Genomic DNA, 27627 nt, shown 5'->3' on the forward strand with positions numbered 1-27627 from the left:
ATTTTTATTTGATTGACATTACTCTGTAGAATTCTGTTTTCATTTTGACATAAAATAGTTGATGTAATTTTTGTTGGTAAAAAGAGTCAAATGATATTGACTGTGACTGATTTATAAAATCAATAAAAGGGTACAACATCCAAGGGGGTGAATACTTTTTATAGGTACAGTATTTGCTAGTTTTTCTATTGGGCTGTAGAGAGAGCTGCAAATGTGCAGTGGCACTAATCACCCTCCATACCTGTCTACGACCCGTACGCTGTTTTGCGTCTTTCCGCAGAGCGGCGCGCTTTGAATGAGTGCCGGGAGAAGCCGGGGAAAGCAGACGGAGAGGGGCGGGGCTTCACCTTTAGTGGGAATCCTCAGTTCAAAAAGCTGCTAACGTTCCTCTCGGAGAGAGTCTGTTTTCTGATTTCACTGCTGCTCCAGAGACGGAAAAAGAGGTCCGAAATATGCTCACAGGAAGCGGGATACCGGAGTGTTTGTGTTGACTCAGAAGAAGTTTTAACCGCGCTTTCACTGACCCAGACTGCACTCATTTAAAACAAAACAAAACAGAAAAGAGACCAAGAAGAGCAACACAGGTGGAAGACAGCACGTTGAAACCAAATCACACCGAGACAAACATCCAGACCTTGCGTTCTCACCTGATCAGGAGCAGACAGGTGAACATGTCTGTGGAGACGTACTCTGCGCTGGATGAATCCTCCCTCCGAGCACTCGTGAGTACTCAAACATCTACTCCTTTAGATGCCAATAATGTGGGATTTTACTGCGATTTGATGGGGAAAGACGAGCTGATGTTAACCCATGTCGTTTCCTGATGCTGCCTTTCATCATCTCTGTTATACATTCACCTGAACCTGCAGATAAAGTTGATATCAGACTTAATATAAGGATGAGTTCCTGAAAGAGGAAGTCACTTGAATGTATCACACTGGTTCAGGTGTTGTACCGCAACTACACACCTTGTTGTGACTTAATCTGGGGACATATTATACTAAAATATAGAAAAATGTCAGTGATTAAACTCTATTTTCATCTTCAGTGCGATTCTTGTTACAGCCAAAATGATATCAACACTTGTCTGATACCATGGCAATAAAATGACTGGTCCCAGGCAAACTCTTGTTTTTCTCTAAATTGCACAGGTATGTTAGCAGTGTTTAGATACAGCTTTTAGTGAAGATGAAAGATTTAGTACTCTTTAGGCTCATTATGATAATGGAGATTGGTGTCTTTTTGAAAGACATGGTACTGAAAGTATAGAAAAATCCCTAAATTTAGACAGCCTTTTATTAAAAAGGAATAAATCTTGCCTGATTGTTTACGGTACTCTCCATTTCTTTCTAACTGATGCATATTCTGACAATTTGTCTTCACATATCAGGTGTTTTCTTCCCTAACACACCTCTCTTTATCCACATTGATCAGTAAATCTTGTCAACAGCTCGTCAGCCACAGGGAACAAGCAGCATCTGTTGTGACATGTTACAGATGTTGAAAATAACAAAACAGCTGATTGCAGATACAGATTTTTGTCATTAGATCTTTGCAGGAATGCACAAATACAAACATGAAGCAGACTGCAAACTAAGCACTGTCATAATGATGATGAAAATAAAGCAACCAAGCTACCAATACTTGTACTCGGTCTGAAAAAGTGGTCTCGATGGCTGCTCCTTTTGTCATAAGATTTCTCTCACATCTGGCCATGACAGCTGGAGTTTGTCTAACATGTGGCTTCTTCTGCCCAGTAAAAATCTGTGTGCTAGATACTAGCATTAAATTGATGCAACACAACAGATAAACCTCCGTCATCGCTTGATGTCTGTCAGCTGATATTATGAGCTGATGCATCTCTGTAGCCTTATGTTTCTATATTTTAGTGTTTCTTACCAGAGGAAGACTGATTATCGGAGCTAATGTTTGTCATTTGATCAGTGATCTGTATCAGGGTTTTGTTGTTCCAATTGCTGATAAAAATGTGTGAATAAAAAAGTGATATTTTACCTCCAAGTGAGTTGCATCTTCCCATCTTGGCCTGCTTTCCTTTTCTCTATTTGCCCCAGTGTCTGTCTAATTGGCTATACATAGTACAAGTAATAGCTACACTGTATGGACAAAAGTATTCAGCCACCTGACCATTGTGCCTACAGGGACTGTAACGACATTGTATTCAAATACATGCACTTTAATATGGAGTTGCCCCCCTTTTACAGCTACAACAGCCTCCACTCTTCTTGGAAGGCTTTCTACAAGATTTTGAGTGTTTCTGAGGGAATTTTGCCCATTTATTCTGTGGAGCATTATGAGGTCCGACACTGATGTTGGACGAGAAGACCTGGCTCACAATCTCCATTCCTGTTCATCCCAAGTGAGATCAGGGCTCTGTGTTGGCCGGTCAAGTTCTTCCCCACCAAACTCATCATACCATGTCTTGATAATGCTTGCTTTGTACCGTGGGGCACAGTCATGTTGGAATAGAAAGGGGCCTTCCCCAAACTGTTGCTACAAAGTTGGAAGCATAACATTGCCAAAAATGTGTTGTGTTGGTATGCTGAAGCATTACGATTGCCCTGCACTGGAGACAAGCCAGTGAAAAACAGCCCCATACCGTTATCCTGCCACCAGAATTCACAGCTGGCACAATGCAGTCAGGCAGACGACGTTCTCCCAGCATTTGCCAGACTCACCCATCTAAATGCCAAACAGAGATTTTCACACTCCACATGATAAGCATCCACTGCTCCACAGTCCGGTGTCGGTCTACTTCATCCCCCCAAAATATGAGGATTTTTTTTAAAACAATGACTTATGACAGAGGTGTCCAAACTTTTTCCACTGAGGGCCACATACAGAAATATGAAAGGATGTTTGGGCCACTTTAGGTATTTGAGGTATAAGCAGAAGCAGAATAAAGGAGGAGCTGGGATGGAGGAGGGTTGTAAGAGCAGCTTGCAGAGAGAGAGCGGCACAGCCTGGCCAGGCAAGAGCAGTTTGGATAAGGCAGCATGAGAGGGCCACTAGCATGCTTAGGGCAAATCAGCTGGCCGTCAGCTGATTAGGGCTTGTATTAGATCAGCTGATTGGGGCAGAGCTTGACTCCATAGCCTGCCTGAAATAAAAGCTTGTTTTAATGGCTAACAAGGCAAGTAGATGGTTAATTCCAGCTTTTTGGGGATGCCAATCAGATTTCAGGGGGCCCTGAAATCTTGGCCCTGTTTTATTCTTTATTTATCACTCAGTGATTGATGAACAAAGAGTTAATCTGTGAAATAAATAAAGGTTAATACAGTGGTTCTCATCTGGTCAAGGCTCAGTACTCGCCATCAACTCTTTAGTGAGAAATTCTAGACAAATTGGATTTATTTCTTGAAAAATAGTACAGTTTGGACCTCATACAGTACAAAATGAGACAGATCAAAGAAACAGGCCAAAATAACATGTTTTGATAGAGTTTATGGACTTTTTTGGGCAATTATTGTTTCCAGGAACACAAAGTGGGTTAAGAGTCATTGAAAAGGGCTCCGTGGCCCACTTTAGGCCCCAACCCACCTGTTGAGAACCACTCAATCTTGACATAAACATAAAAGAAATGAGTCCGGTAAACATCCACGTATCATTGATTCCTCCTGTATTGTCTTCATACCTGCATTAGGAAAAGTCAGAGATGATGTTTATGTAACAAGTCAGTGATTCATGTTGATTTGGAGCTACTGAAGAAGACATTATGTCATAATCGGAGAAGTAAATCCACATTATTTGTATAAACACGCACGAGAACTCGACGGCCTGATTCACATTTGAGATCAGTGATGTTGAAATAACTTCCTGAGGCAGAGGAAGGTGAGGAATCAGACCGTCTGACATGAGCACGACACCTGTTACTCTGACACTTTTACAAGGATGTGTGAGTCAGCCGCTTCATGTTCAGACGGTGTTACACACTGAATCACACGCAGCAGCGGTTGAAAATGAAACATCTGGATTATTCACTGTGTAATTATTACTTGTTCTCTATCTTATCTGAACTTCCTCGCTCATTTTTCTCACCGGTTGCCCCCCCAGAAAAACATTAAGATTTCTGTTTGTGCAGATAAGGAGAAAAGTGTTTACTTTGGAATGAGGCAGGGTTATAATGTGATGTTTTGTTGACCTGCCTGAGACTGTTTAAACTATATAAATACTGCCAGTCCGGTATTATTAGTCCATTATTTCCTCAAAGTCTGGAAATTTTCTCAAGATAAAACACTCTAAAGCAAAACTCTTATCAAGAGTGACGTTATAACTTTGTATTAAAACAGGAAGATGCATAATAAATCAGACTTTACCTTCCGTTCCAATGATTTACTTTTGGCCACTTTGATAAATAAACCTCTTCATTTAATCACTAGAAGGAGAAAGGGATTTATAGCAGTTCTCGTAATCACAGAGTCCCTCATGATACAAAACTACAGCTTTGTGAAATGTACTTTGATATTTTTCAATGCCTTGTAAGATAATACAATCTCTGCTGTTTTTAATGACTGACTGAAAAGAAAACTTCAGATTTTACATCACATTTTTATCCAAAAGCTGTCACCAGCTGAGGAGAAAGCACCGTCTATATCAGTGGCTCTCAACTGGTGGGTCTGGACCCAAAAGTGGGTCATGGAGCAGTTTTCAGTGAGTCGTGACTAAGTGTCTGAAAAAAAAAATGATGGCAAAAGTCCTGAAGTCCTTATTAGACACGCATCAATACCTTTTATTTTCCCCTGTTTTACTGTGAAATTGGGTTATTTAAAATGTTTGATCAATATTTTAACTAATTTATCTCCTCTTCTTGCAATAAAATGGCTACTTTTCCCATGATAATGAAGTAATTTCACAAGTTCTCTGGAAAATTGGCAAAAATTGACACATAATGATGGAGAAAGAGGATATAAAATTCGTCATTTTTGTCGCTTTTCTGTTTTTATATCAGGTGTTTTGGTCCGGTCATGCTCCAAACTACAACATATTCAGCAACCTAAATATGCGTTGTTGAAATCTTTTTGTAAACTTGGGTCGTGATCTGTCCTAAGACAGACTGGTGGGTCCTGAGGCCGGATCAGTTGAGAACCCCTGGACTAGATTGCAAAAGTACAGAGCTGTGGACAAGTATTTGCCCCTTTCCTGATTTTGTTTATATAAATACATTATGACATATTTGTCACACTTAAATGTTTCAGATCATCACTCACTCAAATTTTAATATTAGACAAAAATAACTCAAGTAAAAACAAAATGCACTCTTTAAATGGCGATTTCATTTATTAAGGGGAAAAGAAACATCCAAACCCACCTGGGCCTGTTTGAAAAAGTAAGTCCCCCTTGCTAGATCTTGAATTAACAGCGATAAACCACAAATTTTGGGAAAGCTGAGTTCACTAGCCACACCCAGGCCTTATTACTGCCACTTTTGTTGAATCAATAAATCTCTTAAATAGAACCTGTCTGACAAAGTGAAGTCGGCTAAAAGATCTCAAAAAGCAACACACTGTGCCACACTATCAGTCTGGAAAGGGTTACAAAGCCATTTCTAAGGCTTTGGACTCCAGGGAACCACAGTGAGAGCCTTTAACCACATCCGATACTGATTTACTTTTCCATCAGCAGTTTGACCACGCCAGGCTGTGCCGTGCCGAAAACTCAAGTTTTTATGTTCTCATACCGCAGTCCGATAGTTCTCACAGTAACGAGTGAAATCAGGACGAATGAGGTGCAGCGCCAGGATTACAACTTTGCATGGGGCTATTAATAACAAAAGTTTAACCCTTTCCCCTTCTTATACACAAATAAATTCTAGACTTTTAGAAAACAAAATGCTGGAGATGTTTGAAACATTTAACCCATGATAGAAACAGTCTTTCCGAACTAGTGAGTATTGATTTATTAATTGGGGCTAGTAAAGCGTGTTGTTTTTTAATGCCCTATCCAAAAAAAAAACAAAAACGCCTCAAACGGGTAGCTTGGTTGAGATGGGAAAGCAGATCTCCTGCCGCACTGGGCTGCCACGCAGAGTCAAACCAAGTAGAGCTGAGCCGCTCCATGTGATGAAAAAGTTGCAAATGACTCCAAGAAGTTATTGACAGCTCATCCAGGACATCACAAAAGAACCCAGAACAACATCCAAAGACCTGAAGGCCTCACTTGACTCAGTTAAGGTCAGCGTTCAAGTACAATACACCATCAGAGAGAGACGGGGCAAAAATGGCATCTGTGGGAGAATTCCATAACCAAAACCACTGCTGACCAAAAAGATCACAAAGGCTCATCTCACATTTGCCAAAAAACATCTTAATGATCCCCAAGACCAAAATACTGGAACATCAAAATGTGATAAAAAAGTGAGATTAAATGCGATTAACCACGGAAATTTTGAGATCAGCCAGGGACACTGCCTGCTCCAGTAAACAGATACCGTCATCCTCTTTGCAGCAACGCTCAGTTCGACTTATTGCATGTCTTCCCCCTCTCATCCCAACATTTTATGCTCTTTCAATCTGTCCTGTCAAATAAAGGCAAAGATGGTCCAACAAATAAAACAGATAAAAACTGTCGCTGTAAACTTTGGCAGTGAAAAGAACAAAGGAAATCTTCAACTCTGCAAAAACCCCTTTAGTTTTCTAGACCTCCACATCTACAGCTGTGTGAGTACCTGACTATCTGTCTCTTAAATGTTTATTTCAGACTTGTTCCTGCAACATTAACACTTGATTTGACCTTGGCTTTCTTGTTTGGTCTGGATTGTCTTGTGTGTCCTGCGAGAGCGAGCTGTAAAAATGCTCTCATTGTCTAGAAAGTTGCAGCTGCAGCAAACTAAAACACGTATCATGCAGTCGCTGGAATTCGTCCGTGTATTTATCATCATATGACACTGATGCTCAACATGTTACTCTGGCAGGTTTGAAACGCAGAGCGTCTTCCCAACATGAGTCTTCTTTGAGGCGAGACCAGCGGCTGAAAGGTCAAACAGATCCCACATTTTCACTGATGATGTCTGAGGTGACTTGAGTGTCACAGTTTTCCACAGTGACATTAAAAACAAACGCTGATTTAAGTCCATGCAGGGTTGTGGCAGAGGGTGAATCTGCTCCAGAGATACAAGAATGAAGCGGTTTTAAGTTTAGTTTTATAACATGTAACAGCCTGTTATTATTCTGAGGTGTTTTAGAGGTTGGCATTTTGAAGAAATTTATGAATTAAGTTGTTTTTCAGGACTCCATTAACAGATGATGGATGTTAGGAGATGCCCAGGTTTAATTAAACTGTGGGTAAAGTTGGGTGGAGGAGCTCCCATTAAACAGCTCCAGGCCTGTGTTGTTCTTAATGAACTAAACAGTCAGAAGGTCATATGGCGGCCTCTCTAACGCCGCTAATCCCGTCTCTCCACTTCTATTCAAAGCCCAGACTGCCTTTATACTGCTCATTTAATCCCTTCCATGGCAACCAAGGAAAAGCATTTTTTTTTCTTTCGCCCCCTTAAACTATTTAAGTATTCACAAAAATAATGAGTCGGCGCCCCCTGCTTTCTTCTGGAGAGGATGTTTGTTGCAGGTTGTCTGTTTGAGATTTGTGAACACTAAAGCTGCACAGAGAAGCTTCTGCCATCAAGTGGCAAACTCTGGTGTTGAAAACGAAGCTGATGCATGTGCAACAATACTGCAGTTCCACAAGTGACCACTTGAGGCTGGCTCCAAAAGCCAATTAGTCCCCATTAGAGACCATATTAAAATTAGGGACATAGTCTCTGTGATGTCTTTAGTAGGGATGCTTGTGGTTATCAGGCTAAACAGCTAAATTCAGGTATCAAATTTGACAGCACAACATTTACAAGTTGGTTGAAGGAATCACGTATCATTTTCTAAAAACACTGAAATCCTGGTTGTATGCTTTCTTTAAACTATAATGAAGCCTCCTGCCACTAGTAGCCACTGTAGCTTCAGTTAATGTTGCTGCCTTCCTGCCAGAGCTTTCCCCAGTGCACTTCACCAGATGTAAATATCAGAAGCTTAGCAGTGGCTTAGCAGTTAGCATGTCACAGGAAAAGCGTGGAATGACAGTGTTTTGGACCAAAAATGGAAAGAAATTTAAAGGTAGGCTATTGAGGTTGTACTTATCTAGAACTATTTAACCAATGTGATGAATAATCACATTAGACATGATATAAATCTGCGAAGAGGAACGAAGGCTGGCAGAGCTATCAGCTATCTTTAGCCACACTGTTCTACAGCAGCCTCACATCACATACCCACTGACACAACAGACTGCGATGACTTATACTGCTTAATTTGTGTTACTTATCTAGATTTACCTATGTATGATAATCAGTTTGAAAAGAATCAGGTGGCGCTACCTGACTTTAAAAGATTGTAGTTGTTTTTAACCCTGCAAATGCATTAGGTAACCTCATGTCATTTGTTATGTTCTCCCCGGTTTTGAATATGGAAATTTTGTGGACCGAGAGAGACGTCCATGTTTAATTCAGTCTTTGCCTCCTACCAAACAGCCCCTACAGTCCCATTAAAACAGACTTGATCAGCTCTTTAGAGTTTCACAGGGTGATGGTTATCAGCTGTTACTGACCTGAAACACCAGTGTGGCAATCATGTGTCAAACCTGCCCGACGAGCCGGCTCTACAGGTGTTACTGTGGCACCTGTGCACCTGTCTGCTAAGAGGAAGGTTTGTCTGAAATGTCTGTCATCCTCACCATGATCTCCCCTCTAATTATCTGTGAAACCCCTCCCTGCTGTGGTGCATCAGCTATCATCAGTATATGAGACGTCTTATTGTTTTCTACAGCTCGTGGTCGGCTAAAGCTCGAGTCTGCTTCGATTTGAAATGACCGCCTGGAGACGTTTCTGTCCGCGGCGCCTGCTGGGCGGCTTTCACATGCAGGACGTCTCACATGATGATTTGTAACTTGTCTTGTCAGGTCTGTGACCATCCCTTCTCCCCGACGAGCTAAAAAGCATTTACACATGTTTTAAACAGGGTAATTTCACCCCGGCCTCAGTGATCTATGGGACCCCCGGGCCCTTGTTTTATGGCTCTCTGGACCCTTTGTGCACTGACAAGAGCCCAACGGTACAGTCTGAGAGGAAGAATGGGTTTGTTTTGTGTGGCTCTGAGTACAGTCCCAGGTTCTCTAGACGCCCTGGGGGACTTGTCCAAATGTCAGCCTCATCATCAGGAGCCAATAAAGCGGAAAAATGATGTGGTATTATATAACTGTCGTCTGGGACTTTTTCAGATTTATCTGCAGTTTATTGATTTATTTTTTCATTGCTTACACTTGGAGTAAATATAACATCTCTTTCTTCTTGTCTTCAACACTGTGTTCCAAATTATTGTGCAAATACAATTCCAACAAAACAAACATTTGATTTCTAATTTGTCAAAGTTTTCCATTGTGCTGCTTCTCCTATCAGTTTACATCAATGACATCAATCTCAGACAGGCCTGGTCATTAGTTTACCCTGTGAGCCTAATTACAGGGAAACTACTAAAAGAGGTTGTTCCACATTACTAAGTAAGTCACAGGTTTTATGCATTTTTGGGAAAAGGAAAGAGAGCACCTGTGAAAAATCCACTTATGGGTAGCAAAAAGGTGTTTGAATCTCAAGAACCTATGGACGCAGGATCCTCATCTCCTTCATTCAGTCATTAGAATATATACATGCTGAGTAAAAGAGCCCGACTTTTAAAATAAAAGTATTGATTTTCTCTGTTGTGATAAATCAGACTTCAAAATGTGTCTACTGCAAATTCTCACAGTGTTGTTATAAAGCAGTGATCATCAACTGGGACCACATCCGGCCCCCCATATCTTCCCATCTGGCCCCCATAACAGAAGCAAATTTAGAACATGTGCAGAGAAAAAAGATGTGGTAGTTCAGGTGTCCTTTGTCCTTTAAAAAACAAATCTACAGCTATGGATAAAACACCAAAAACAGTTAAGATTGAAACAGTTAAGTCAGGGATTACTTATGTTTTATCAATTTTTGTCCATTTTTGACAAAAACTGTTGTTTTCTATGTCAACTCTTGGCTTCAGGCGTTTTGGGAATGCAGTTTTCCTGCTCGAGTTTTTCACATGTCACTACACGGCATATTAACGTCAAACACAGTGATGGACCAGTGTTAATTTTGGCAGCTATTTTTCATTTTGTGTTAGTATTAGTCTTTAAATGAAATGCATTTTAGTCACATTTTAGTCATTTCTACCCTTTTTAGTTTCAGTCTAGTTTTAGTCGATAAAAGCTCAAAACATTTTAGTCTAGTTTTAGTCCATAAAAAGTCCTCACATTTTAGTCTTTACTTTTAGTCCAAGCATTTATTTTCTTGCCTAAATCTGGTATTAAATCATGTCAGTGTGTTCTCTGCACTCTGCCAAACCTGGGGTCCCTGCTTTCTACAGCTGAGAGGCAGAATAAACTACAGCTGCATTGTTTTTTTTGACAGATTTACCCACAGTGGAGAAAAATCATGGATTTCAAATGTCCGACAGCAACTACATTACATTTTTGTCAGTTTTAGTCATCACAGATCTATTTTTTGTTAGTTTTTGTCTAGTTTTTGTCATGGAAAAAGGCTGTCAACGAATAGTTTTAGTCATAGTTTTAGTCAACAGAATTAACACTGTGATGGACAACATGACGGCCACTGAAATATTCCACTAAAATATCTCAATCGCCCCCTTGTGGCTGGTTGTGATATAGGGACTGATCTCACTGTTAGAGCCTAAAATTACGTACATTTGAAAGAAAATGAAATTATTTAAACAAAAATATATTAATTAGACTAGTTGAAAAATTCCTTTAGTTTTGTCAAGAGTTCAGCCCCCAAAGTGCCCGTATAGGAAAAAACTCGCCCTTGTACAAATGTGGTTGATGACCCCTGTTATAAAGGAACTGCAGCTCCTTAAGTCTGACTACACAAGATTAAAGCTGAGCCTCAGTGACTGCATAAATTCTGTTTATATCTTCAAAGAGGCTGCTGGGTAACTCACATACAAGCTGCTACATGCAGCAAGTCTTCTTTTTAATGTAGCAGCCCCCATCATACTGCTCCTGAATGCATCACGCACACACAACTCAGAGTGTTTTAGTGTTTTATGCTCCTGACCACTGATAACACCTGCTGCTTGTGTTTCCAATGACAGATGGTGAACGTAACAGACAGACAGATGTTTATGGTCTGTTTTTGTGTTTCTCTCCGCAAGAGAGAAGAAAAAAAACCCTGCTTCAGGCTCTAAACTACAAACACTGGGTTAACACAGCACACCTGATTTTTTTCTGCTGAACCTGTCATCATTCTCTCAGGTGTTCACTGCCTTCATTTAAACTAAATCATTTCCTGTGATTAAGCTGTAAATTATCACTCTTTATATTTATAGCTAAGTCAACTGGAGCTTGGCCCAACAGTATCTACTGCAAGGGGGAAATATTGCTGCTTACCGTAGAGGAGTCAGATATATTTTTCCCTACTTGTACTTGTAGTCTTGGTAAATTACTCAGTCAAGCTTTAAGCACATCTTAGTTTAACTGTGCATGTGAACATGCTGAGCGTGGCGGTAATAAACACATGTGCTGTAGAGGGTTAATCATTCAGGGTCAGTTTTCCTCCTAAAGTGACACATGTGAAACTGAGTTATCTACACATTTGCATGCAGAGTCCAGCAGTTGAGCTGCAGCGTGCAGACTTCTCTCTCTGGATGTGGATATACAACTTTACAGCCGGGACGCGAGAGATAAGGAGTCTCTTATTTGTTTGATTAAACAGGAAACTTTTGTTACTGCGTGCAGCTATAAATAGTTGGCTGTTTTTGGCTCTGAATCGATGAGAAAAGAAAACATGAACTTTGAAATGATGTGCAAATAAACTCTAGCAAAGTCTATTTTTGGTCTTTGGCCTTTGTGCTCGTGGCTCTGGAACAATAACTGAGTAAATAGAGCATGATTTAACATCCATATCAGCAAACATTAACTCCATTTTTAGAGTTTAAACAGAGTTCGCTGTGAACTATCTCCTTATTAAAGAGAATGCTTGGCTTTGCTTTGTCATTCTGAACTATGACATCATGATACTTTAGAAACATTCGGAGACATTTGACCAGGCTGAGGAGTATTTCATTAATGAAAAAGGACATTAGGCACAGTTTTGACATTTTAAAGTGTCAGAATAAAAAATACACTGGCTGTTTAAGACTAAATATAACAAACGAATGTCTGAGAGATTGATTGGGCTTGTTTCAGTGAGGTAATGGGCTTACATTCCCCTTGGAGCAACTGAATCATCAGCTAATTTGTTACTGTTCATTCCCTGGTTCCATAAGTTAGGTTTTTGGAGCTTTTATGCCTTTTTTCAGAGAGTAGGTCTGTGAATTGAGTCAGAAACAGGGATGAGAGAGTGGAGGAGAGACGTGCAGGAAAGGAGCCAGAGACTGGACTTGAACCTTGGCTGCCCCGTACATGGGACACGACACCCCATCTGCGCCCCGGGTTAATACTTTTAAAACAACTCTTTACACAGTCCATAGGACAAAAATGTGCCTCAGTATGCAGAAAGCTGAGATTGTCCTGAAATTGTTGATATCAAACCCTTGGGTATTGTGTTATTTGTACCTTTAAAAGTTGAATTAAAAAACAGTATAAAAATCGAGGAAATACCCACAGACCGCAGAGGGTTAATCAGCTCCAGTTGTTAAGGACAGCATGAAAACCAGCTCCCAGATTTCTTCTGGAGGTGGAGATCAGTAGGTTGCAAAGATAATTTATTTCTTAGATGTCAAAATTCAATACCCAAAGCTAGTCAGAGTTAGGAAGGGAATCGTAAGGTAAGTCATGCAGTAATTTCTGGTCAGTTTTATCCATTATGACTCCTCAGTTCTTAACTTAAATTCACCACTGTCTGAAATGATCTGGCTGAGTTCTTTGCCAACACGAGGACTCATGAAGTACTGACTTAAGTGCGTAAGATTGGCAGGAAAATCTGCAGATTTTAACATCACCAGTGGCTCATCAACTATAGACTACGACAATGACTGGACAACTACATGATTATGCATCTTGTGTTAATTATTTCATATTCCTCAGCAGGGGTACTGAGTTACAAAGCAACACACACGTGTGCTCAGATTCTTTTTCTGCCTTTGCCATCCTAGGAGAGGAGATTCAAAAGTGTGCGTACTCAGTAGAGACTGAAAATAAATGGGCCTACTCTTTACCTGCGTATTCTCTGCACTACACCTTAGCTCTGATCAACTGTAGACATCCTTGTTGATCTTCTTTACGTTGATCTGACTGTGTGGTCTGCCACACAGCTTAATCCAAAGGAGATGCTATGTTTATGTGAGGTTTAGGGAATGGGATAAACTATGCCTTATTCTCTAACCTCACAGGTTACCTCGTGTCAGTGTTGCCATTACCTAATGCATATTGACTATTTTTCTGAGTTTAAAATTCAGTAAAAGCAGATGAAAATCTAAATTTATAATGCTTTGATAGGAGGTTAATGAATCAGATATCAGAGTGCATTATGTAGCTGTAAGAAATGTGATTGGCTCCTGTCTTTGTGGGCAGAGCTGAGTGATATCATATCATTGGGCACAACTGAGGATATTTCAGGTCTTTATGAGCTTAATGCACACTTCTGCTGTACCTGACTGGCTTCTTTGGCTTTATTGATATGCATAATTAAGTATCATCTGCATAACATGGAACTAAAAAAATTAGAGGAAGTGTTAATTTAGTTTCTCGTTTTCTTGTAGCTGTTTCTTTAAATGCTGAGTTTTCTTTTGCAGAGTGAGATGATAAATAATCATTAGTGCTGTCAAAATTATGCATCAGTTTAATAATCCATCACAGGAAACCTGTGTTTTCCTTGGTGCCTTCAATTTTTTTATTAAACCATTTGAGAGTGCCATAAACCCCATCCAAGATAGATCAAGATGTTTTCAAAGACTGTAGCACAATGTGAATAATTCCTGGCTAAAGCAAAGAAAAGCACCAGGCATAAAATTTTTGATTATGATGGCAACATTTTTGCACATCATACCATTGCCTTACGCACAATTTTGTTGAACGCCTCTTAAGCAGAACATTTCTGGTAATCCAGGTCTTTTTGAGCTAAATGCATGCCTCAGTTGACTTCTGATTGACTTCATTTGGCTTTGTTGATAAGTATAATGAGTATCCTCTGCATAACAAAGAACTTTTATGGAATTTTACATTTCCAATTTTAAAAAGTCAAAGGAAATTGAATCTGCCCGCGCAAAGAGCTCTATGAAACTCCACAGCCAATCAATAATACATACAAACTTTGATTAATCAAATGATAATATCACCACTGTACCAGCTCACAAGATTAAAAAATAGTCAGCTTCACTGTAGGGTTATCAAAATATTTGAAACTTTGCTACTATTTTGTCGCCAGATGTTTTAATGATGGATAGAGCAAAAAAACACCATATCTATTTCTTAAAAACTACACAAGATGTGCGTAGAAGATGAATTATTCTTTAGGAATGGCACTAAAACATGTGTATTGCTTTGGCACTGAAACCATGCCAACATGTTGCAGTTTGAACTGTGCTCATGAGTTTCTTTCAATTTTTGGTGATAAAACACACAAGAATGCCCATTATTGAGCTTGTATTTTGGTTCACATGGTATCAAATTGACTTGTGGTTACTGAAGAAGGAGAAGACCAGCTTGTCAGAAAACAACACCAGCTGCTGCAGAAAGCTGACCTGAATGATTTGATCCATGCAGTATACACTGAATAAATACACAGTGAAGTAAACCAGGTCAGATCAGACACAGAGCTGTTCCTGTCTTTTTCGTCTGTGTGGTAATTGATCCAGCAGAGCAGGTTTGTGTCACTGATCTCCATCTGTCTGGATCATCATTCTGCCAAATGGAAAAGGTCTGGATAAGGGATTGAACGTGTGCTTTTTATCCTCCGTCTGCTGCTCTACCACCAGGCGTCTCTGACTACCAAATCCCAGTTTGACTTATAGTACTGTTGCTGCTCTGAGGAGTTTTCTTCTTCATGACAAACACTCCAGGCTGCTGTTTAGACTGTTTTCCAGGTGTTTTGGACTCAGAAGTAACACTTAGCAGATGTTTAAAATCTACTTTGTGGCTGCTGTTTCAGTGGTCTGTGTGCATGTGGCCTGTTGCATCAGCTCTAGATAAGATCGATCTTAAATTATGGAATAAAATTCACATGAAACCCTTTGTGCAAACTTGTTTGTGCCTTAACTTGTCTTGTTTTGACATTCAAGCCACATCAGTTCTAGTAGAGGTTAAGTGCAACACTGTTGTTGCAGAAAGGACAACTTAACTTCATGTGGCCAATCAGCGAAGGGTATTTTTTTGATGCAGTGATGTCCAAATTGCACACACAAAAAACTACCAAAATTTGGAGCCATTTAGAAATGTTACCAATTTTTTGTGACACAGACAGTTTGACAGAATTAGTTGGTAAATTTTGATGGGCTTAGTCCTCTCCTTTTCACCTGTTCTATGGAAAAGACAAAGATGTTTTCTTCAAGCTTTGGTCCTTTTCAATCATTGATAATTAAAATAACTAAGATTTAATCATTTATCATTGAAAGTGTAAAGGTTTTGAAAATTTCGACAACCTTAGATGCATGAGTCTTTAGCTGAATTTATTTTTCTAAGGTGTGGCTTTGTTTGTGAAGAAAAATGGCTCACAGGAAACAACATGTAGCTCTTTGCAGGATCAGAAATGCTCCGGGGTTTTTGCCAAATCACATACCTAATGAAACCAATGGAATGGAAGTTTAATTTTCACCAGCCAAAGAAACAGTAGTTCTGTTTCATTGGGTAATAAAATAGAACGAAGAGAGGGATAAAGACACAGTGGAGAGAAATATTGAAACTCCATTTTTGGCTTTTTCCATATTGATTCCCTCAGGGGAAACCATTTCCTGAGATCCAGTAGTAATTGTCCGGCGGATGTTGATGTTTCTCTCTCCAGGCCTCTGATGCAAACAGCTGATCTGTTGGAGTTTGTTTGTTTTGGTCCGTGTGAGCCTTTAAACCCACTGGTTGCAGTGTTGGATAATTTGTTGGATTTTGGGAGTCAGCGTGGCTGGCTCTCATGGATAAATCAGAACTAACTGCTAGTGCCTCTCTCCTGTGGGACACCCCTCTCACCCCCTGGCTCTTACCTCATTAAACCAAAAGGGACTGTCACACAGGGCTCCAGTGTGACCACTGATGTCCCATATTAGGAGAGGATTCATCACGCTCTGGCTCCTGCTGTGACCTGGGTCTGCTTACGGGATGAGGCCAGCTGAAGTTCAAGCTCTGATCCCGACTCCCTTATCTCTTTATTCATAAAATCTCTGTCACCCCTAAATCAGTTATACTGTTTTAAATCTCCTGGTATGACATTTTTAAAAACCAGGACAGCTCTCCTCTGACACATTCCGATATAAATCATCATTACTCCAGCACTTTGTTGTAATAGATACAGCTTCTGGAGGGACTAAAGTGTGATTTTGGAGCCAATCAACATGCAGAGGAGATATTTATTCAAGAATGTGAAGCCCTTAGCATCCAAACACACCCTCAAGCTGCCTATAATGCTCTATTTAGCATGTATTTATCCTCATTTGTTCGCTTGTCTGGGGTTAAAAAAAGAGCAACCCAGGTCAGCTGTAATTATGCATCGGATCACGCTGTAGGCAGTGTTTGCAGATTAAAGATTCAGCACTCAAATGTTCTCATTGAATAATTATGGGGAACTCCGGCATGCATGCTGACAACTTCCCTGGCTGTTGTAATCCTTTAATGATCCCTCATCTTTTATAGAGGGTGTATTTTCAATAGAGTTGGTGTCATATCAAAAGAATGCGTTCAATAGAAGGGACTGGTTCTGGTCTAAAGTGCATTGATTTTGCATCAGTCCACATAATCTATGGATTTAATCCTTAAAAATTCAGCAAATAAAATAATGAATCAATGCAACTCTGGTTGAGCTCAACTAGTAGAATGCATTCATTACAGATCAACAAAACTTGTGACGCAGATGGCATGCAAAGCTCAAGAGAGTAAACTTGACACAGTAGCTGCTATCGTTGCAAACAGCGGAGACTGTTGGTGAAACAAACTCATGCAAAAACATATTTTCTACCAAGTAAAGCGTTCAGTACTATTCTGTTCTATTATTGTAATAAGAAATGTGGTCCATAAAACTACTGGTGTGCTACAGCCACATTTAAGTTTATCATTACACTGTTTGCCATTGTTTACTGGCTTGCAGTAAAACTAAACCCTGCCTGTACTGCTTCATTCTCCGGTGACTCTGATTGGTCCATCCATTCTCAATGGATGCTCTCTGTGGATGGCTGCCCGCACACAAACTCACATGAAATCGTGACGCTGAAACCTCTGATGTGTTAATGCCTAGCAAACCGATATGTCTGTAGCATGTTTTGACATCTGGCGCATCCATGTCAGTAAAGATTTAGGAGATATGAGTGGCCAGACAAAAATATGCCTCACAGGAACCACATGAAGGGGCGTGTCTGAAGATTTGATGTCAATTTTGATGCGTGGATACTCGTGCATTCCTTGAGCAAAGATGTCTACCAATCATTGTCATTATTGCTAAATATTAAATAAAAAAAGCAATGCTAATTGGAGATACGTGTGGCTATCTGGCTAAACAGAGTTTGTTAAACAAATTATGCATTATTTTTATAAACATGGGCCTGAAATCCTGGTCAAATGCTCTTTTATAATTGTAATGAAGCCTCCTGCCACCAGTAGCTGCTGTAGCCTCAGTTAATGCTGCTGCCAGAACTTTGCCCTGGCACTTCGCTGGATGTAAACATGAGAAGCTTAGCATTTAGCATGTTTTTGGAACAGTGCAGTGTAGCAGTTTTTGCACTAGAAAATGGAAGTAACATTGTATGCAGGCTGTTGACTGTTACACTAATGCAATAACTGCTCAACTGTTGTGATGAATAGCCACATTTCGGACGATGTTAATCTCCAAAGAGGAACAAAGGCTAGCAGAGCCATTTGCTAACTTTAGCCTTATTGTGCTAGGCACAGTAGCCTCACATCATGTTACGACTTCAGACAGGACAGTTGGACGCACTTTAAATGCATGGATAGTTTAGTAGGGAATAAAGAGGAAGAGAACCCACGATATAGCATACAACACCACTGAAATGATGCAGTGTGATGTGATACAAACAGTATTTTAATTGTTTTGATTAATATTGTAATAGTTTATGAACAATACATTATATAATGTAAAATCCCAGTATAATGATTTTACAGTAGGATCATACAGTGAAGCATCACAATATCTGACTAACTGAAGTCTATAACAAGCCCCTACATACTGCAGGAATACTTTTTTAACCAAATGAATTTTTCCAGCAGTTTCACCTCTTATCAAGTTTATTCTTCCAACTTATTTCCCCTGCTGTCCCATATTATCCCCCTTTATTCTTCAGCCAGTTAACTCCAGTTCATATAACCCTCATCATGACATAAGTGGGGAATCATGAAATAGTGACGCAGTTTGTCAATTTGGCAGAAGAATCTATGGAGAGCACCATTTTCCCTATAATGAGACAGCTCATTTACAGTATTGTCTGATATAAAAGCCTCTTAATGAGACCACCTCCGCAATGTGGGACAGGTTTGTCCCACATTGCGGAGGTGTAAATGACCTGGATCCCTCTCTTCGACCTGACCTGCAGCTTGCACGAGAAACTATTCACTCAAACAGGATAGATTGTTTGGAACCAGACAGCCGAAATGGGCTAAAGTGTCTCACAAAGGTGGTGGAAGTGGCCCCACAGAAGTTTACTCCACTGTCTAATAGATGAACGCACCCCAATACTCAGACTTTAACAAGCATTCTCTAATTTATAGTCAAAAATATCTCATTACACTGACATTAACATTCTGCTGACAAATGTAGATAAACATCTCACAACCACAATTCCAAAAAAGTTTGGACGCTGTGTAAATTGTTAATAAAAACAGAATGCAATGATTGTCAAATCTCACAAACCCATATCTTATTTACAATAGAACATAAACAGCATATCAGTGTTGAAACTGAGACATTTTACAATTTCATGAATAAATATTAGCTCATTTTGACTTTGATTGCAGCAACACATCTCAGAAACAGTAGGGATAGAGCCATGTTTACCATTGTGTTGTATACTCTAAACATCTTAGTGGAGTGTGAGGAGATCAGTTGCTGGAGTTTGGGAGAGGAATGTTGTCCCATTCTTGTCTGCTGTAGGATTCTAGCGTCTCAACAGTCCTGGATCTTCTTTGTTGAATTTTTCTTTTTATGGTAGCCTATGTCTGGACTGCAGGTAGGCCGGTTCAGCACCTGGACTCTTTTCCTGTGAAGCTATGCTGTTGTGATGGCGGGGGTATGTGGTTTAGCATTGTCTTGCTGAAATATGCAAGGCTTTCCCTGAAAAAGACAGTGTCTGGATGGGAACATTTGTTCCTCTAAAACCTCTCTATACTTTTCAGCATTGATGGTGCCTTTCCAGATGTGTAAGCTGCCCACGCCATAGGCACTAATGTAAACTCATACCATCAGAGAACAAGCTGGATGGTCCCCCTCTTCCTTAGTCCACAGGACACGGCATTCAGAGTTCCCCAAAAGAATTTCAAATTTTGATTCATCTGACCATAGAACAGTTTTCCATTGTTCCCTAGCCCATTTTAAATTAGCTTTGACCCAGAAAAGACAGCAGTGTTTCTGGATCTCATTCACATATGGCTTCTTCTTTGCATGATACAGTGTTAACTTGCATTTGTGGATAGCACAGTTAAACTGTGTTGACAGACAATGATTTCTGGAAGCATTCCTGAGCCCATGCAGTGATTTCCAGTACAGAATCATGCCTGTTTTTAATGCAGTGCTGCCTGAGGGCCTGCTGACCTGGTGCAAATTAACATCATTAGTTGCAAAATGCTCCTTCTCCAGCTGTTACTCATTCAGTTTTTTCCAGCCTTTTGTTTCCCTGTCCCTACATTTTTCTGATGTGCTTCTGCCATCAAATCCAAAATGAGCTAATATTTTTTCATGAAATGGTTAAATGTCTAATTTTCACCATCTGATATGTTGTTTATGTTCTATTGCGAAGAAAATATGGATGTATGAAAATCATTGTAATCTATTTTATTTACTTTTTAAACACTGTCCCAACTTTTTTGAATTGTGGTTTGTATTTTAAGACGTTACTTGCTAAATAAAAATCCAGTTAAATGTGACTTTTATGAAGTGTAAGGAGATATTTTTCCATTTAAACTAGACAAATACACTCACTAAGATGGATTTTTTTCATGTATAAGGTGGAGGTGGTGTGTGTGCGACCATGCTGCAGGATTTGATTAAACTCTAACATTCTTTATGGAGCTGATGTTCAGTATTACAGCTAAGATCAGAGCACTGACCACGTGTGCACAATCAGGTTTGCACTGATGAATCCATCCGTATGTGTTGACTCTGCTGCACTAATGTCAGACTATGTGATGATGAGCATGAGTCTGTAACACGTGTTAGCTCAGATCTGTCTGCAGTGCATCACTGCCGTCCTATAGATCATTGTTGATGCCGCTGCCCCCCCTCAGACCCACATGCATTCCTCAAAGCATCCATTCTTTATGCCTGCTACCTCAAGTGTAAAGAGGACACTGCTTTCCCAGGTCTGCTGTGGGCCTCTGTCCTACCATCATCTAATAAATAACATCCCCCACACGTGTAGCGCTCTCACAGTGTGTGCAGCTATCTTCATCCTCCCTGTCTTGTATTTTTCATCTCTTTACTTGACCCCAGACAATGAAGGCTCAGTGTTCACAGCAGCACAAAGAGTTCAACCTTGAATCTGGTTCGTTTCTTTGTTAATTTGTCAGCCAGGAGGTGACTGAAACTCCCTCCTTTGAGGAACAAGGAGTCCCATGCCTTACAGGGCTCTCATGTATCCTGATTGTATTCCCTTTTTTCAGTATGTGTGAACAGTCTGTGTGTTAGGGCTGCCATGATACCTGAATTTTAAACTTTTATATGATACTTGTCTGAAACAAATATTTGTATCAACCCCAAGACAACAGGTGCCTTACACATCAGTGCCACAAATTAAAAATACTTTGCTTTTAACAACAAAAAATTCAGAAGACATGTGCATAAGAGGGTAGGGATGTTTTATTATCATAGTAAAAGAAGGCCAGACTGTGTGATAATTTTATTTGTGTTGTTTCTTAATATTAAGGTTGAAATAATTTAAGGATCAGCAGGGTTTAAACATTTTCAGCAAATTGTAACATACCGTGGTAATATACTGATAACAGTGATATGAAATTTTAATATTGTTACATCTCTATTGGAGAGTAAAGAATAAATTTAAAATTGCGTGCAAATTCCTACAACTTGTGTATATAGCACTGTCACAGTGGCACTGTATCCTGGACATTAGTCACAGATCAGGGGACAAAGGAGCAAGTTTTATAGAAGTTAATTTGATGCAAATTAAACTAACCATAAATATGTGAGTCAGCTGGATCAGCCAAGAATGCGATGCATGCATGAGTGTTATGGAGTGTAAGCAAACCAAATCAGCTGAGAGGCCTGGAAGGGAGAGAGAAGAGGGATGTGAGATTGGGAGTAATATGGCCTAAAATTGATATTTTTGCTATATCCCGATACACGATATATATTATGATACTTTGAAATGTCCTCTCAGCAGCTGTATAATGATAATTCAGCCCCAAATGACACTAGTTTGATGATTAAAATAGACTGTTCTATTGGATTTTTAATAAAATTGTATACAGAAAGGATAAAAATCAATATAAAGTCAAATTTAGCAGTTTTATTTTGAAAAGGCCTTCATCTTTTACTAATAAATCAAAAATACATAATATACATAAATCATGAAATACTTGGTATTTTATAGTGTATGGAAAGTCCTGAAATGCTTTCTGTGTTATGTTTATTGCTGATTATAAAATGGTTATTTTCCTCATTAAGGGTGAAGCAAACCTACACAAAGCTCACCAATCCTGCATGCAGCCAAAAGCCAAAACCCTGCAGTCTAGTCATTCAGAATCACAGCTGTGATTATATTAGTCCTTTATCTGTGTTGATTTACGCTGGAGCAGTTCATATCACGGGAGTGTCTTCATACCTTATTCAAGAAGCTCTCCTGTGTGATCATGGGGAAAAGAGCTCGTTTTGGAGGCGGGAACATTTTAACTCTGTGTTGTCAGTGTTTTTAACTGAGGCTGAGATAAGGCTCTGTAGCTGTGGAGAAGCAGGTCACATTTGTCCACTGCTAGGCCGTCTTCTCCCTGACATGTACAAAAATGCTCGCGCCCAGGCAAATCTCGTAGTCTGAGTGAAGTGTCTTTATGATATTTTAAAATCCTGGCTTTTTCAACAACATTGGTCTCATGTCTTAAGTGACGTGTTGTGTTACTGCCGCCGTTATCTCGGAGTCATCTTGCTGCACTTTTTAACGAATACCGTGTGAGTTTGACCTCTTCCTTTTCAAAGTTGAACGACATGAAAGACCCAGCGCTGTTTCTCGTTGTCCGTCTCTGAACGCAACTAACTCGCCATGCTGCTCTGTTTACCTTCTTCTCCCTTGCTCCTCTCTCCGCTGATAAAAAACGTGCATGTGTGGAGGAGAGTTTTCTAGATGGGCGGGGGAGTGACCTTGCTGCTGGGAGGGATGTGTTCAGGGACAATGGGAGAAGCAAAACTCCAGCAATAAATGCACACTGAATTAATGCTCAAAACTTCCACATAATTTATACCCGATGTTCGCGATGTAGTCATTTTATACATCATGCGTGGCAAACGCCGCGATACATTGAGCATACTCGATATATTGCCCAGCCCTAATTGGGAGCCTCTTAGGCTGAGGCTGACAAACTCTCGTGTGCCTAACTCACTGCTTAATTCACTGATGTCCTTCCTGATTGCCTATTGGCTGCTGAACCCGGAATCCAAACCATTCAAACCCAACCAGGTAAAGGACAGGCTGTCACGTACACAAAAAAACTTGGATTGATATTTGGTACTGAAATGCTGGCAATGGGTTTTTGCAGTATAGACATTGTGCAGGAGTTTTCATGCAATTTCTGATGAATAATGAGATAGAATATACGGTGTAAAGATAAGGTCAAAAGAGTGGTACACCATTGTTATATTTTGTCCACAGAGGGCGCCAAAATCAGCTCAAAGCAAAGTTCCTCAAAGGAGCTTTAAGCGAGAGCAACATTTTTTAACTTTCTCACCCTTTAAGTCTTTCTCTCTGTCTATTTGCGTCTGCCTCCATGACTGATCGCAGTCCCGTTTCCTCAGTGCCAGCTGGTAATCCACTTCGGCTCTTCTCCCGGGAGTGTCCCGTGTCTCCTTATAAGGACAAACTCACTTGTGGGTTTGACACAAGTGAGTTTAAAGCACTGATCCGATCTGCTGCCTGGCTGCACTCTAACCTCAGCCCGCTCTGGAAATTATTACTCCAGCCCTCATTTCATGCACAAACACACACAGGACACCCCCCACCTCCACACGTGGGCTCAAACACATGAAAGCATACATACTCCTTTGTGCTGTGAGTGGGGTACGTCATAGTTTACAAAGTAGACAGAGTTAAGGACAAAAACAGCTAAGCACAGGCTTACACAGTGGGAGTCAAAAGGTCGGGACTCGGCCTGAGGGGTCGTGGTGTTTCCAGACAGAGCTGGGTGGGTGGGTATGTGACTGGGAGAGTGAAGAAGTAGATCGTCTGCTATCTGACCTGTGGAGTTTGACCTTTGTCAGCCACTGACACACAACACACCTGGAGACACACAGATCATGCAGGATCACTGAAATGCCATGATAACATACATTTTGCATGAATGATGCATTTTGGGCATTTGCACACTAAGGGACTACTTTTAAGTACAAGCATCCATACTTTATATTAGCGATCTTCTGTGATGAGATCAGAACTCTCGTGTCTGCCTCTGCAAACAACAGCCACTACATCAATTCTATGGCTGTCTGACCATGGGTTGGTTTCCTGTTGCGCTGTGAGCAGTGAAAAAGCTGGCAAAAACGTAAAGGGGGGAAAATTAGCCACAAGCTAAGAGGCAAGAGGTGCCTCTTTAACAGCTTTTCTCCCTCATGTTACTTAAAACACACTTTTAAAGGACACTGACTATTTTTGGGGGGGAGCACTGGTTAGACTGAAATGACAACTCAGTTCAAGGCAAGAGAGTAGTATGCAGACAAGCTGGTTGTAAGAGCTGGCTCCCATTCCAAAAAAGTTGGGACACTGTGAAATGTAAAAAAAATGCAATGATTTACTAATCTCAAAAACACATATTTAAGAAGACAGAAACAGGTTAGATGTTGAAACAGACATTTTACTATTTCATGAAAAATATTAGCTCATTTTGGATTTGATGGCAGCAGCAGATCTCAAAAAAGTAGGGACGGGGAAACAAAAGGCGGGAAAAGTAAGTGTACTAATGAAGAACAGTTGGAGTAGCATTTTGCGACCAATTAGTTTAATCAGCTACAGGTCAGTGACATAGGTATAAAAGAAGCATTTTGGAGAGGCAGGGGTTCACCAATCTGCAATAAACTACCATCAAGGGTACATAATAACATTGAATGATTCAGAGAATCTTGATAAATCTCTGTGAGATACAACACAATGGTGAACATGTCTCTACTTGGTCTCGGTCTTTAATGCTTCCCATCATGCACTGCATCTACACAAGCTATCCGATCCTGATGAAGGTATCCCAGACCACCTCTGTGCAGCCTGAGCTATCAGATGAAGCATTAAAGATTACCACTTGGAATAAAAAAATGACCACGTTGGATATTAATGTGTGTTAATGCAAAGTGTAAACAAGGAAGATAGAGTGTAACATGAATACTTACAAGATTGGCCAAAGAAGTTGACAGTAAGGCATGTTAGTCCCACCTGTAGTTATCTCCGTGTTTAGAAAATGCTTAAATTTCCTACATAAAGCCATACATAAAAAATCTCTATTTATTTTATGAAACAAACAAAAACTAAAACCTGACCCTTCCTACAGTAAAAAGACAGAGATCAGAGGCCATAAATGTTTCCACTGCTATGAAAAGATGATCTAATGAGGGGAGTACAGAACAGAAAGGGTGGAATTAACACAAATCTGAACTTGTTTGATATTTGCTTTCTATTTTCTGCTGTAATCCATCAGAGTGGTCTGACTCTTTATTTCCTACAGCTCTTAATATGGCCTCAGCGCTGCACCCACAGGTAGTCGTTACAGCGTGTGTGTTCAGACGGCAGCCACACAAAATCCCAGCTCGGTTAATTTTTACTACTCCATTGACCTTGACTCGCTGCCATGTTTGACCACCTCAGAGGCCGTTTCCACGTGCAGCACGATAAACTAACTCGACCTTCTGAACTCAAAGAAACACGGGTTTAAAAAGCGTTTCCTTCATGAGCTCAGAGGGTGTTCCTGTCCTCAGGAGTGTGTCACCAGCTGGTGGGGATTACAGCTAAACCATGAACTCTCTCTAATTGGCTGTGATTGATTGAGCTGCTTCAGTCCGATCTCTCTGGAAAGGTTTGAGGTTTTAACTTCATAGAAAGCTGCTGCTTTGGAGGAAGTGACTCAAAGTGACCCACAGTTCAGAGCAAGCCTTGGCACGCCTTTTTGTGATGCATTTAAACATTTTAAAAATCTTTTGTCCTAACCGCAGCTTGATTACTGCTGAATAAAAGCGATTATATCCTGTTTTTATGAGTGAGTCAGAGCAGTGGATTTAAAAAGAACATCAATCTTTGAACAGCTGGCCTACTTTCTACAGGATTCAAAATTTTCTTTTCTTTCTTCACCCTGTCAGAAAGATCATGGAGGATTTATGCTCAGTCTCTGTAAATAATAAGGAGGACAGTCTAGACCTGCTCTTTTGCGGAGCGGATCAAAATAACTTTTGATTTGGCACTTTGTGAAGGAAAACTGACTGATTCATTGATAATTGCCACCACCATCCAATTCAGTTTAAGGGCTTTATTGGCATGGAAAACATACATTTACAAGTGTTAAATGTAAATTCAAGTTCTTGTGAGAGTTCTTTTTTGGTTATGAAACCCAAATGAATACTGGCACCTCTTTATAACCTTCAAGAAGATTCTTTATATTTAAATGCTGTACCTACATTTTCAAGAGCAAAGGTTACAGGTTTTTGGTCATTGTTAGGGGCACACAGATGCATCGGTTTAACATCAGTATCGGCTGATACTGATCCCAAAGACGAACATCGCCATCGTCAAATATTGTGGCATGAACAGATCATCACATCACATCAATTCAGTGCTGGCATCTGGTACACCAAAATGCTGAATCAAATTTAGTGTGCTGAAGTCATCTGTCAGACACACTCTGATGTGCTCTCATGATCAACCAGGAGAGAAAATGTTGGCATAGTGAAAGTCTTACACCAAAGTAGTAATGAAAAGAACATTGACTCAAGCATTTTTTTTTTAAGTAATGATGCACCAATGAAACATCTATCAAACATGAGAAATAGACAAATCACAGCATCTTGGATGTGGTTGCAATTGTAAAATAGTAGGACAGTTAAAAACATTTTCCCTTTGCCTACACAGGAATTAAACTGCAGCAGTACACCTCGACTAGGCCTGCAGTCAACCAAAGAAAAATTTGGTTGACTGAAACACCCAGGTACCAACTAATGGATTGGTTTTTCAGGTACAAAACAAACAAAAAAACTACAGTTGTTTCGATCCTGATACCTGTATCAGAAATATGTCCAATACTGCTTTAAATGCAGGTATTGGTATAGGTATATATTGGTATATTTTGCTTTGTTTAGCCATGCTAAATGATGGCGTTATAAACCGAATATCAATTCTTCTTCGCTGCTGGAAAGCACTTCATGCACGGGCTTCTGTTTTTAGCGCAGTGATTAAGTTAGTTAAAAAGTAGAGCTCTGTTCCTGTTTCCTGTTGAGTGTGATTGGTGCAGAGTCTGTCCTCTTTATGTAAACTACTTCTGCCTGTGGCAGCCTGTTTGTTCCACACGTGCACAAAATTCTAAAAAAATGTCCTGATTATTTTGGGGGATGAGCTGCATGTGTGAGCACAACAAGCAGAATTTTTTGTAAAGACTTGAGCAGGAATTTCTCCTGGTGAAATGTCATCATTACAACATGCAACCAGTGTGACTGTTATGAGTGTGTTGAAGCTACCTCATGTGCTTTGTTTTTTTCCATTCATTCAGAGATATTTAAGAACTTTCTAGATAGGCAAAAACTGTCTATCGTTGAATGCTGCTTCTTTGCCTTCTATTTTTAGGCTATGCCCTGCTTCCTGTGATTCCCCTCTCCCCCTCTCTGACCGTGAATACACCTTGTTGTGAGGCAAGTCAGGAAGATTTCAGGAGTGTTTGTGAGTCAGGTAGCTGCTGTCACACCTGTCGGCCTCTGTCAGCACAGGTCCGAGCTGTAACGTGACTACCCCCCCCCCCACCACAGCCTTCATTAAAGGTGCT

The 27627-nt window shown here is 40.2% G+C and overlaps 1 protein-coding gene across 4 annotated transcripts in view; it reads left to right on the forward strand.

Annotated features, from left to right (window-relative positions):
* Positions 1 to 367: 367 nt before the first annotated feature.
* The window catches only part of smtnb (smoothelin b), a 111699-nt gene continuing 84439 nt past the window's right edge, over positions 368 to 27627 (forward strand). For 2 of the 4 annotated variants that reach the window (XM_041786940.1, XM_041786942.1), the window contains exon 1: positions 368 to 722. In XM_041786940.1, the coding sequence (XP_041642874.1) occupies positions 672 to 722 (51 nt within the window). In that variant the 5' untranslated portion in view covers positions 368 to 671. The remainder of the gene's footprint in view (positions 723 to 27627) is intronic. The other 2 variants (XM_041786938.1, XM_041786941.1) reach the window with 1 other exon arrangement.

This window comes from Cheilinus undulatus, linkage group 5 (genome assembly GCF_018320785.1).
Source record: "Cheilinus undulatus linkage group 5, ASM1832078v1, whole genome shotgun sequence".
In the NCBI taxonomy this organism is placed as follows: domain Eukaryota; kingdom Metazoa; phylum Chordata; class Actinopteri; order Labriformes; family Labridae; genus Cheilinus; species Cheilinus undulatus.